At 45.4% G+C, this 13150-nt stretch overlaps 1 protein-coding gene across 1 annotated transcript in view; it reads left to right on the top strand.

Moving 5' to 3' along the window:
* ATR (ATR serine/threonine kinase) overlaps positions 1-2511 on the top strand; it is a 135703-nt gene extending 133192 nt beyond the window's left edge. Inside the window, exon 47 of the mRNA XM_038746446.1 lies at positions 2165-2511. Coding sequence (XP_038602374.1) covers positions 2165-2338 — 174 coding nt within the window. The 3' untranslated portion in view covers positions 2339-2511. The remainder of the gene's footprint in view (positions 1-2164) is intronic.
* The last annotated feature ends 10639 nt before the right edge of the window (positions 2512-13150 follow it).

Genomic DNA, 13150 nt, shown 5'->3' with positions numbered 1-13150 from the left:
CCGTTCTCTAGAACTGGGATTATCGCCGAGTCTTTGGTTTCCGGCTCTTGGTTTCCCAAATCTCGATTTAACGGATATCGGTAAGTCTGACAATGCCACCATTGGTATCGTCTGTATCATTGCCATTGTTTACTTTGTAGCATCAATTTATTCAAATTATTGTTGGAATTTGTTCAGTTTAGGCAAAGTTCAGTCAACTCTAAGTCTTTTAAGATTGTAGCATCAGTGTATTCAAATTATTGTTGGAATTCGTTCAGTTTAGGCAAATTTCAGTCAACTCTAAGTCTTTTAAGATTGTAGCATCAATGTATTCAAATTATTGTTGGAATTTGTTCAGTTTAGGCAAATTTCAGTCAACTCTGAGTCTTTTAAGATTGTAGCATCAATTTATTCAAATTATCGTTGGAATTTGTTCAATTTAGGCAAATTTCAGTCAACTCTAAGTCATTTAAGATCAGGGGAAAAAGATCTCTGGCATCAGTTATTCAAATCCACTGACATGCACTGAGTGTGCTAATTAAAAACTGGAACTGTGCATGTGTGTGTGAAGATTTGTGTATCTTTAAATTATATACTGTAAATTATGTATATTACTCTTTCTCTCCCCCGCTAGACTGTAAGCTTGTTGTGGGCAGGGAGCGTGTCTACCAACTCTGTTGTACTGTATTCTCCAAAGCACCTAGTACAGTGCTTTGCACATAGCGCTCAATAAATGCCTTTGTTGATGATGACGTATACACACGGACCGACATTTATACTTTTCGATTACATGTATATTAGAATTCCCATTTAAGTGGCTATTGAGCGCTGAAGTCTTGTGTACAAATATTTTCAAGAGCTGTGTAGCGTAATTAAAAGAAAACCATTGCCATCTTCACAGAGCAGAAGGGAAGTGAATGTGCAGAAGGGATTCTTTTTGGCTTCAAGTAGTCCAGAAGACACTCCCAAGTATTTCTCTGTGGTAGTGTCATTGCTCTAGACTTAAATTCAAAGGTGAGCTCAGCATATCTGTGTCCGCTAATGATCATGCAGATGATCAGAGAAGTAGACAAAAGGTGGACAAAATCAGTGGGAGAAGCAGCTGGGGTAACAGTAGTTTTCAGCTGTTTTATTATTTTAGAATAATGCAAGTCAAAGAGTGAGTTGAGCAGGTGCCTGTATTTTACTCCATTGAAAGTCTGTGTCATCCTCATTAATGGTATTTATTGAGTGCTTTCTGTGTGTGCTTGGGAGAGTACAGCACAATGGACTTGGCAGACATCTTTCCTGTCCATACGGCGCTTACATTCTAGAGGGGGAGACAGATATGAATATAAATAATAATATTGGTGTTTGTTAAGCGCTTACTATGTGCTAAGCACTGGGGGGGAGACGAGGTAATCAAGGTTGTCCCATGTGGGGCTCAGTCTTCATCCCCATTTTCCAGATGAGGGAACCGAGGCCCCGAGAAGTGAAGTGACGTGCCCAAAGTCACACAGCTGACAAGTGGCGGAGCCAGGATTAGAACACATGACCTCTGACTCCTAAGCCCGGGCTGTTTCCACTGAGCCACGCTGCTTCGCTAAATAAATAATAATAAGTAAATAAATAATTTAGTCTGTGTGTAAGTCAAATCATATTATCGATCAATCAATCGTATTTATTGAGCGCTTACTATGTGCAGAGCACTGTACTAAGCGCTTGGGAAGTACAAATTTGCAACACATAGAGACAGTCCCTACCCAACAGTGGGCTCACAGTCTAAAAGGGGGAGACAGAGAACAGAACCAAACATACCAACAAAATAAAATAAATAGGATAGAAATGTACAAGTAAAATAAATAAATAAATAAATGGAGTAATAAATATGTACAACCATATATACATATATACAGGTGCTGTGGGGAAGGGAAGGAGGTAAGATGGGGGGATGGAGAGGGGGACGAAGGGGAGAGGAAGGAAGGGGCTCAGTCTGGGAAGGCCTCCTGGAGGAGGAGAATATAATATATATATTATATATATGTGTGTATATATAATATATGCATACATTATATATATTATGCATACGATATATAACTTATACACACACACACATATAATTTAGAGATGTGGACGTAAATGCTGTGGGGCTAAGGGTGGAGCGCCTCCCAAATGCCCAGAGGTCACCCGTTGTCTTCATTTCTAGGCCAAGACCCATGTACTGGATATAGAGCAGCGCCTGCAAGGAGTAATTAAGACCAGGAATCGAGTAAAGGGTCTGCCCTTGTCCATCGAGGGCCACGTCCATTACCTCATTCAAGAAGCCACCGATGAAAACTTGCTCTGCCAGATGTACCTCGGTTGGACTCCGTACCTGTGAGGGCCCACGACCGATGGAGCGGGAGATGGATGCAGCTCGGAGGTCCAGCTGGCCTGGGCTCCCGGACCCGAAGCCCGCGCCCCTCCAAGGCACCTTTGGAAGACTTTGCACAGGCGATGTAAATTATTTGTTGATCTAAATAGCCAGGCTATTAAATACGATGTTCGATCCGTCTCGGTGACGCTGTCTTGTCCAGTGCCAAATACAGCCACTGGAACGTGGCCTGGTGGCCACAGCTGTGTGACCTTGGGCAAGTCACTTAACATCTCTGTGCCCCAGTTAACCTCCTCTGTAAAATGGGGATTGAGACTGTGAGCCCCGTGTGGGACAGGGATCGTGTCCAACCTGATTACCTTGCAGCGCTTAAAACAGTGCTTGGCACAGAGTAAGCACTTAACAAATACCGTTGTTATTATTATTATTGTTGTTATTATTATTAATAACCAAGCTTGGTTTCAGCCCAGCGAATCATCCGGGACTGGCCCGCAACCAGCGCTGCTCGGCTGAATCCACCAAGCGCTAACTGTGAGTTGAGGTTTATATTTACCAGAAGCAGCCTGTCTAGATGATTTTAAAGATCCACAGCCAGTAAGCGGAGGAGGGAGGCGGTCGGTTTTGATCAGGCGACAGTTATCAATCAATCAATCGTATTTATTGAGCGCTCACTGTGTGCAGAGCACTGTACTAAGCGCTTGGGAATTACAAGTTGGCAACATATAAAGTCCCTACCCACAGTGGGCTCACAGTCTAAAAGGGGGAGACAGAGAACGAAACCAAACATACTAACAAAATAAAATAAATAGAATAGATATGTACAAGTAAAATAGAGTAGTAAATATGTACAAACATATACATATATACAGGTGCTGTGGGGAAGGGAAGGAGGTAGGATGAGGGGGATGGAGGGGGGAGAGGAAGGAAGGGGCTCAGCCTGGGAAGGCCTCCTGGAGGAGGTGAGCTCTCAGTAGGGCCTTGAAGGGAGGAAGAGAGCTAGCTTGGCGGATGGGCAGAGGGAGGGCATTCCAGGCCCGGGGGGTGACGTGGGCCGGGGGTCGATGGCGGGACAGGCGAGAACGAGGCACGGTGAGGAGATTAGCGGCAGAGGAGCGGAGGGTGCGGGCTGGGCTGGAGAAGGAGAGAAGGGAGGTGAGGGAGGAGGGGTCGGGGTGATGGTGATGGAGAGCCTTGAAGCCCAGGGTGAGGAGTTATCTCTCCAAAACGAAGGTTCTGGCTTTTGCAGACTATTTGGTTTAGGGGAAGAGAAGCCTTCTCCGGGTGTGCGTTCTGAGGGTCGGAGAGCAAAATGGATCGTGCCCCCAGAGCGCTCTTGGTGCGGAGCCTGGGGCAGCTGATCTGCTGGGGTGGCCCACTGCCCCTCAGGGCTGGCCGGGGATGGGGAGGGTGGGATGGAGTCCGACTCTCCACCCTCGTCCCCCTTCCCCAGGCCACCGGCGTCGTGCGGCTGTGCCTCTCGACTGCCGTCCTATGTGGCGGCGACTCCCCAGAGCTCTGCTTCCTGGGGGGCTACCCGTCCTGCGGAGGGGGCACAGAGGAGATTTAACGGGACGGGTTGCTTTTGAAACTCTTCACCCACTGGATCAATATCCTGGACCTGGTGGCAGCCCCAAGAGGTTGCTGCTTGTGGCCCATTCATTCATTCATTCAATCGTATTTATTGAGCGCTTACTGTGTGCAGAGCACTGGACTAAGCGCTTGGAAAGTACAATTCAGCAACAGATGGGGACAATCCCTACCCAACAATGGGCTCACAGTCTAGAAGGGGGCCAGAAATAAATATGTACAAATATACGCAAGTCAGCATGATAAGGCCCAATCTTCATACTGTGGGGAGTATACATAGTATATGCTGTCATGTATACTGTGGGAAGTATACATACTTCATGTATTATGGAGCGCTTACTGTGTGCCGAGCACTGTACTGAGCACTCGGGAGAGTAAAGTACGACTCATCCGTTGTGCAAAGGCACTTTTGATTGCCAATGTGGTCCTATCTCACCCCTGACCTCTGGCCTGGAACATCCTTCCTCTCCATATCCACCAGATAATTACTCTCCCCACCTTCAAAGCCTTATTGAAGGCACATCTCCTCCAAGAGGCCTTCCCTGATTAAACCTTTCCTCTTCTCTCACTCCCTTCTGCCTCACCCTTGCATTTGGATATAATAATAATAAAAACAATAATAATAATGATATTTGTTAAGCGTTTACTATGTGCCAGGCACTGTTCCAAGCGCTGGATATGCTTCCTTTATTCACCCCTCTGAGCCCCACAGCACTTAGGTACATATCTGTAATTTCTTAATTTGTATTAATGGCTGTCCCTCCCTCTAGACTGCAAACTCATTGTGGGTAAAGAACATGTCTACCAAATCAATCAATCAATCAATCAATCGCATTTATTGAGCGCTTACTGTGTGCAGAGCACTGTACTAAGCGCTTGGGAAGTACAAGTTGGCAACATATAGAGACAGTACCTACCCAACAGTGGGCTCACAGTCTAAAAGACAGTGGGCTCACAGTCCATTACATTGTACTCTCCCAAGTGCTTAGTACAGTGCTCTGCACACAGTAAGCACTCAATATGATGGAGTCATGCCACCAGGCCACCCTCCTTTCCACCTAAATCTCCCATCCCATGCCACTATCCTCCCTGTTTCTAAAGTCCGCAACTCTGTTACTGCCCTTGATTCTCCTCTCTTTCAACTGTCATATTCAGTCTTTGCCAAATCCTGTCAATTTTTTCTTCCCAACATTTCCAGGATCTGCTTTTTCCTCTCCAAGCCACCACCCGGGTCCAGGCACTTCAATCAATTAATCAATCAATCGTTGGTATTTGTTGAGCACTTACTGTGAGTAGCGCACTGTACTGAATGCTTTGGAGGGTACAAGAGCGTGGTGGACGGGATCCCTGCCCTTGAGGAGTTTATATTCTAGACTTTAAGATACAGATAGGGGAAGCAAGCAGCGGAGGACGGAGGGTATGTACGTAAGTACTGTAGGAGCGGGGCAAGTGTCCAAGTATTTAAGGGATACAGACTCAAGTGCATAAGCGCTCAATAAATACGATTGATGATGATGATAAGCTATGCAGAAGGGAAGGCGAATAGGGTGGGGAATTGAAAGGCTTTTCAGGAAAAGTTTCTTGAAGGAACTGTGATTTACACAGGGCTCTGAAGATGGGGAGAAGCAGCGTGGCTCAGTGGAAAGAGCATGGGCTCTGGAGTCAGATGTCACGGGTTCAAATCCCGACTCCGCCACTTGTCAGCTGTGTGACTGGGCGAGTCACTTCTCTATGCTTCAGTGTCCTCGTCCGTAAAATGGGGATTAGGACTGTGAGCCCCCCATGGGACAACCTGATCACTTTGTACCTTCCCCAGCGCGTAGAACAGTGCTTTGCACATAGTAAGCGGTTAATAAATGCTATAATTATTATTCTCATTACGGGGGAGAGTGGTGGTCCTTTGGGACAAGAAGGGGGCAGAGAGTTCCAGGCCAGAGCGAGGGTGTGAACAAGGGGTCGACAGCGAGAAAGATGAGATCGAGGTCCTTTAAGTTGTTTGGTGTTAGAGGAGCTAAGTGTGTGGGCTGAGTTGTAGCGGGAGATGACTGAGGTTAGGTAGGAGGGGGGCAGCTGATTGAGTGCCTTAAAGCCAATGGCAAATTTTTACTTGATGCAAAGATGGATTTGGAGATTGGAGATTTTTGAAGAATGGAGAGATAGGGACTGAAGGGTTTTTTGTTTGTTTTTTTTGGAAAAATGATCCGGGCAGCAGGCTGAATTACGGACTGAAGCGGGGAGAGCCTGGAGACAGGGAGGTCAGCAAGGAATACTGATGCAGTAATTGAGGCGGGAGTACTTAAGAGAATAGAGAGACTCTTCGGTGTGGAACAGGAGAGATTTGCTCCATGAAATATCTCCTGCGTAATGCTCCCTTTGAGTCTTTAAAGCATAACTCCCCACGAAAACCGAGTGTTTGAGTGAAAAAGGAGAGATTTGCTCTGTGCACGACGGCCTCCGGCTTAATTCTCTCCTAGATCTTCCAGGCCTAACACGTCAAGTGAGCAGAGAGAATATTTCAGGAGAAAACGGGGATATTTGCCTCATGCAATATTTCCTGACTAATTCTTCCCGCTGGTCTTCAAGGCCTGTCTCCTTAAGTGAGCCGAGAATATTTGAGGGGGGAGAGGTTTCTGCCCTTCGGTTTGTTGAGGCCTAAATCCTTGGGGCAGCAGCGAGAATATCTGAGAAGGAAAAGAAGGGATTGGATTTGCTGTATGCAATATCTCCCCTTCATTTCTCTCGAGTTGTCGAAGCCTGACTCCCTGAGAGATTAGAGAGAGAAATGATCAAAACCGACCAACTCCCTCCTCCACTTACTGGGTGTGGATCTTTAAAATCATCTAGACAGGCTGCTTTTAGTAAATATAAACCTAAACTCACAGTTAGAGGAGAGGGAGGAGAGATTTGGCTCCTGCAATAGCACCTGCTTATTTCTTTCCTGATTCCTTTTTTGTAAGGTGTTTGTTAACCTTTTACTATGTGCCAGGCACCACACTAAGTGCTGTGGTAGATGCAAGATAATCATCACCATCAATCGTATTTATTGAGCGCTTACTATGTGCAGAGCACTGTACTAAGCGCAAGATAATCAGGTTGGACACAGTCCAGTCCAACGTGAGGCTCACAGTCTTCATCCCCATTTTACAGATCAATCAATCATATTTATTGATCGCTTACTGTGTGCAGAGCACTGTACTAAATGCTTGACGTAACTGAGGCACAGAGAAGGCATGGGGAAGTGAAGTGACTAGCCCAAGGTGATAACGGCAGACAAGTGGCGGAGCGGGGATTAGAACCCAAGTCCTTCTAGCTCCCAGGCCCGTGATCTACCCATTAGGCCACACTGCTTCTTAACAGGTTTGGCCTTCAAGGCCAAACTCATTGAGAGATCAGAGCAAATATTTGAGGTGAAGGAGAGCTATTTGCTTCATTCAATGTCTCCTGCTTCATTCTCTCCTGTGTCGTTAAGGCCTGGCTACAGAAATGATCAGAGAATATCTGAAGCAGAAAAACGGAATTTGCTTCGTGCCGTGTCTGAGCCTTAAACATCTCCTGGGTCTTTCAAGGCCTGACTCTTCAAGTGGGTTGAGAGAATTTGTCGGGAGTAGAGAGAGATTTGCTTCATGCAGTATCTCCTGATTAATTCTTCCCTCTGGTCCTCAAGGTCTATCTACAAGTGAGCCGGGAATATTTAAGAAGTGAAAGAGATTTATGACCCTCGGATTTTTAAGGCCTAATAACTAGAGCTGAGAGAGTATTTGAGGTGGAAAAGGGGTTATTTGCTTCAAGCAATATGTCCCGCTTAATTCTCCTCTCACTCCCTTCCCCTCTAGTGAGCAGAGAATATTTGAAAAGGAAAAGGAGAGATTTCCAACCTTCAGGTCATTAAGGCCCAGCTCCTCAATCTAGCCGAGAGACTATTTGAGAAGAAGGAAAGATTTAATTTGTTGCAGAGATATCGCCCACTTTCTTCTACCCTGGCTTTTCAAAGCCTCGCTCCTAGGACAATCAATGAGGATATATAAAGTGGAAAATGATTTATGTGCTTCATTCAGTATTTTCCCCTTCCTTCCTGGGTCTTCAAGGCATAACTTCCCAAAGGAGCAGCGAGAGTATTTGAGGTGGAAAAGGAGAGCTTTGCCTCATGTAATATCTCCTTAATTCTCTCCTGAGGCTTCAAGGCCTCGCTACTCGAAAAATCGGGGAGGATATATAAAGCGGAAAAGGATCGATTTGCTTCATTCAGTATTTTCCACTTCTTTCCTCTGCCTTCAAGGACTAACTTCTCAAAGGAGCGGAGAGAGTATTTGAGAGAGAAAAGGAAAGATTTGCTTCATGCACTCTCTCTCCCTTTCTCCTGGCTCTTCCAGGGCTAGCTCTTCTAGGAAGCTGAGAGAATTTTTGAGGAGGAATGGAAAGATTTGCAGCGCTTAGTACAGTGCTCTGCACACAGTAAGCGCTCAATAAATACGATTGATACTATTCTATTTATTTTATTAATGATGTGTATATAGCTATAATTCTATTTATTCTGATGGTACTGACACCTGTCTACTTGTTTTGTTTTGTTGTCTGTCTAGACTGTGAGCCCATTGTTGGGTAGGGACCGTCCCTATATGTTGCCAACTTGTACTTCCCAAGCGCTTAGTACAGTGCTCTGCACACAGTAAGTGCTCAATAAATATGATTGAATGAATGAATGAATGAATAATTCTCTCCTGAATATTTGAGGTGGGAAAGGCGATCTTTCATTTGCTCCATGCAATATCTCTGGCTTAATTTTTTCCAGGGTATTCAAGGTCTAACTCCTCGAGCCAACAGAGAGAATATATAATAATAATAATGGCATTTATTAAGTGCTTGCTATGTGCAAAGCACTGTTCTAAGCACTGGGGAGGTTACAAGGTGAACAGGTTGTCCCACGGGGGCTCACAGTCTTAATCCCCATTTAACAGATGAGGTAACTGAGGCACAGAGATGTTAAGTGACTTGCTCAGAGTCACACAGCTGACAATGGGTGAAGCTGGGATTTGAACCCGTGACCTCTGACTCCAAAGCCCGTGCTCTTTCCACTGAGCCACCCTGCTTATATCAATCAATTGTATTTATTGAGCGCTTACTGTGTGCAGAGCACTGTACTAAGCGCTTGGGAAGTACAAGTTAGCAACACATAGAGACAGTCCCTACCCAACAGTGGGCTCACAGTCTAAAAGGGGGAGACAGAGAACAAAACCAAACATACTAACAAAATAAAATAAATAGAATAGATATGTACAGGTCAAATAAATAATATATTATATTATGAGGTGGAAAGGAAAGATTTACTTCATACAAGATGTCCTCGAGGGAGCAGAGAGGTTAGTGGAATTGGAAGAGGAGAGATTTCATTCACTCATTCAATCGTATTTATTGAGCGCTTATGGTGCGCAGAGCACTGTACTAAGCTCTTAGAAAGTACAATTCAGCAATACAGACAATCCCTGCCCACACTGGGCATAGTGTCTAGAAGTGGGGAGACAGATATCTAACAAGTAAACAGATTTGATATCCTGTATGTAATGTCTCCTGGGCCTTCAAGACCCAACTCTTCTAAAGAACAGAGAGAATATAGACCGTGGCTCGGGAGTCAGAAGGACCTGGGTTCTAATCCCAGCTCTGCCATTTGTCTGCTGTGCGACCTTGGGCAAGTCACTTCACATCTCTGGGCCTCAGTTACCTCATCTGTGAAGTGGGGATTAAGACTGTGGGCCCCATCTGGGGCAGGGACTGTGTCCAACCTGATTACCTTCTATCTACCCCAGTGCTTAGAACAGTGTTTGATACTTAACAAATACCATCATTACGATTAAAAGGGAGATTTGCTTCATGAACTGATTTTTGCTTAATTCTCTCCTGCATCTTTAAGGCCTAATTGATTAAGAGAACAGAGGGAGTATTTGAGATGGAGAAAGTGACATCTGCTTAATGCAATACCTCCTTGGTGTTCTCCCTTATGTCTTCAGGGCCTTTCTCCTCCAATCATCGATCATATTTATTGAGCGCTTACTGTGTGCAGAGCACTGTACTAAGCGCTTGGGAAGTACAAGTTGGCAACATATAGAGACAGTCCCTACCCAATAGTGGGCTCACAGTCTAAAAGGACCTCCAGTGAATAGAGAATGCTTGTAGAGGAAAAGGAGGGATTTGACTGGTTGCATGCCAGCGTCTCCCGTGCAGTTTTTTCCTGAATCTTCAAGACCTAACTCCTCACGCCAACAGCAAATGGAGCAATTGACTGCAAACAGTATCTCCTGCTTAACTCTCCAGTGAGCAGAGAGAATATTTGAGGTAGGAAAGGCAAAATTTCCTTCAGGCAATAGCAATCAGGGGTGGTGGTGTTTTAATAGTAATAGGAGTAGTGGTCGTGGAAGTAGTAAAGCCTAAGAAGCAGCGTGGCCTAGTAGATAGAGCGTGGGCCCGGGACTCAGAGGACCTGGCTTCTCATCCCAGCTCTGACGTGTCAGCTGTGTGACCTTGGGCAAGTCACTTCACTTCTGGGCCTCAGTTACCTTATCTCTAAAAAAGGGATTAAGACTGTGAGCCCTATGTGTGGGACACGGACTGTGTCCAACCTGATGAGTTTGTATCTAGCCCCGCGCTTAGGACAGTGCCTGGCGCATAATAAGCACTTAGCAAATACATTTAAAAAGAAAAAAACTAACCGACGGTATTATGAGCACACACTTACACTTTCTGCATGTAGCCCACTGTACTGAGTGCTGGGAAATAAATACATGGGTGGAAATCACACACAACCCTGGCCCTCGGGGGTGTTTAGTATTTAATAATTGTGGCATTTGTTAAGCACTTACTATGTGGGGGATGGGGGGGATACAGGAAAAATCAGTCCCTGTCCCACACGGGGCTCACAGTCTTAATATGTTGCCAACTTGTACTTCCCAAGCGCTTAGTCCAGTGCTCTGCACACAGTAAGCGCTCAATAAATACGATTGATTGATTGATTGAGGGCTTACTGTGTGCAGAGCACTTGGGACACGACTGCTCAATACTGTAGAGTTGGGAGACAAGATCCCAGCCTACAAGCAGCTTCCAGTCTACAGGGGGGAGACGTATAATAAACTACAGAGAGGTAAGTGGCAGAGTATAAAGATCTGTATATATAAGGGGCTGGGGGTGGGATATCAAAGTATTTAAGAGAGACCCAAACGCGGAGGTGACTCTGCAAGGAGGGCGGATAGGGTGGGGAGATGCGGTTATTCGAGGAAGGCCTCTTGGAGGAGTTGTGATTTGAGGAGGGCTTTGAAGATGGCGAGAGCATTGGTCTGTCGTATGTGAAAAGGGAGGGCGTCCCAGGCCAGAGGCAGGACATAGACAAGGGGTCGAGACTGTAGACCCCTTCCAGGGCTCTAGACTGTAAGCTCGTTGTGGGCGGGGAATGTGTTTATTGTTGTACTCGACTCTCCCAAGCACTTAGTACAGTGCTCTGCACACAGTGAGTGCTCAGCAAACACAAGTGAACGGGTTGGCGATGAGCTAGCCGAGTTGGAGGCACAGCGAGGAGGTTATCATCATCATCGATCGTATTTATTGAGCGCTTACTATGTGCAGAGTAACAGAGGTTGGCGTTAGAGGAGCGAAGTGCACGGCCTGGCTTGTCGTGGGAGAGTTGCTTCCAGCTCTGCTCGGGCTTCATCACCTTGCCCCTCAAAAGAGCAGAGAGAATAGTTGAGGTGGGAAAGAAGAGATTTGCTTCATGAAATATCTTGTTTAATTCTCCCTTTGAGTCCTGAAGGCGGCATAATTCCCCTTGAGAACAGAGGACTTATTTGAGTAGGAGAGATTTGCTTCACGCAAACAGCTCCTGTTTAATCCTCTCGTAGGTCTTCAGTTCCTTAGTCCTTTACAAAGCTGAGAGATTATTTGAGGCGGAAAGGGAGAGATTTGATTTGCTGCGTCTAATATATCCCACTTCTCTCTCATAGGTCTCCAAGGCCTAACTCCTTGAGAGATCAGAGAATAGGAGCGTAAAAGGAGAGATTTGCGTCATCTAATATTTCCCACTTAATCCTCTCCTGGGTCTTTAAGGCCTGGCTTCATGAGGGAGCAGAGAATATTGGAGATGGAAAAGAAAGATTTGCTTCTTACAATAGCTTCCTGATGGAGCGGAATGATGATTTGAGGTAGAAAAGGAGAGATCTGCTTCATGCACTGTTTCCCATTAATTCTCCCCTCAGGGTCTTTAAGGCTTCTCTCCTCAAAGCGAGAAGAGAACGTTGGTGGAGGAAAAGGGAAGATTTGATTTGTTGCCTGCGATGTCTGTGGCTTAATTATTTTTTTTTCCTGTGTCTTCAACGCCTCAGAACTCCTGGAGCCAACAGAGAGAATATTTGATGGGAAGGACCAGTTTCTCACACTATTTCCTTGAGGGAGCAGAAAGATGATTCGAGGTGGAAAAGGAGAGATTTGCATCACACAGTTTCTCCTGATCATTTCTCTCCTTAGTCAAAGCCTCACTACTAGAAAGATCAGAGAGGATATATCAAGTGGAAAAAGGATTGATTTGCTTCATTCGATATCTCCCACTTCTTTCCCGAGTCTTCAAGGCTTATCTTCCCAAAGGAGTGGAGAGAATATTGGAGGTGGAAAAGGAGAGATTTACTTCGTGCTTATTCTTCTGCTTGATTCTCCTCTATCAGTAAAATAGTGAAAATAAATGTCAAATGAAACAAGGAAACACCGCATTGCTACCTAAAGACGTGACAACTCATCTCCACTGAACGTAGTCATATTTATTGACCACGTACTATGTGCAGAGCACTGTACTTAGCACTTGGGAGAGCACAATACAAGAGTTGGTAGACATGTTTGCTGGCCGCAACAAGCTTGCAGTCCTGAGGGAGCCTGCCAAATTATTTTAAAGGTAAGAGAAAGATGTTCCGTGTTTGGAAGGCAAGAGGTGGGACATTTGATCCGTGCTTTTTTGGTCATAGCTGAACCGCTTTGAGTGAGAAAGCTCAGTATGGAACAGCTATCCCACTGAAAAGAAGGAAAAGTCCAGCCAGTTTCATTGCTGTTCTTGTCTCTTTTGTTTACAGCTGACTGTGCTTCAAGGGGCCAGAGCCTCCCTTTCATAAACTTTCTTTGCCTTTTTTGTTGTTGGGGAGGATGGGGGGGTGGTATTTTTTAATCAATCAATCAATCATATTTATTGAGCACTTACTGTGTGCAGAG

This window comes from Tachyglossus aculeatus, chromosome 1 (genome assembly GCF_015852505.1).
Source record: "Tachyglossus aculeatus isolate mTacAcu1 chromosome 1, mTacAcu1.pri, whole genome shotgun sequence".
Lineage (NCBI taxonomy): Eukaryota > Metazoa > Chordata > Mammalia > Monotremata > Tachyglossidae > Tachyglossus > Tachyglossus aculeatus.
Note: the sequence above shows the minus strand (reverse complement) of the source record. Positions and strands in the feature narration are given on the sequence as shown.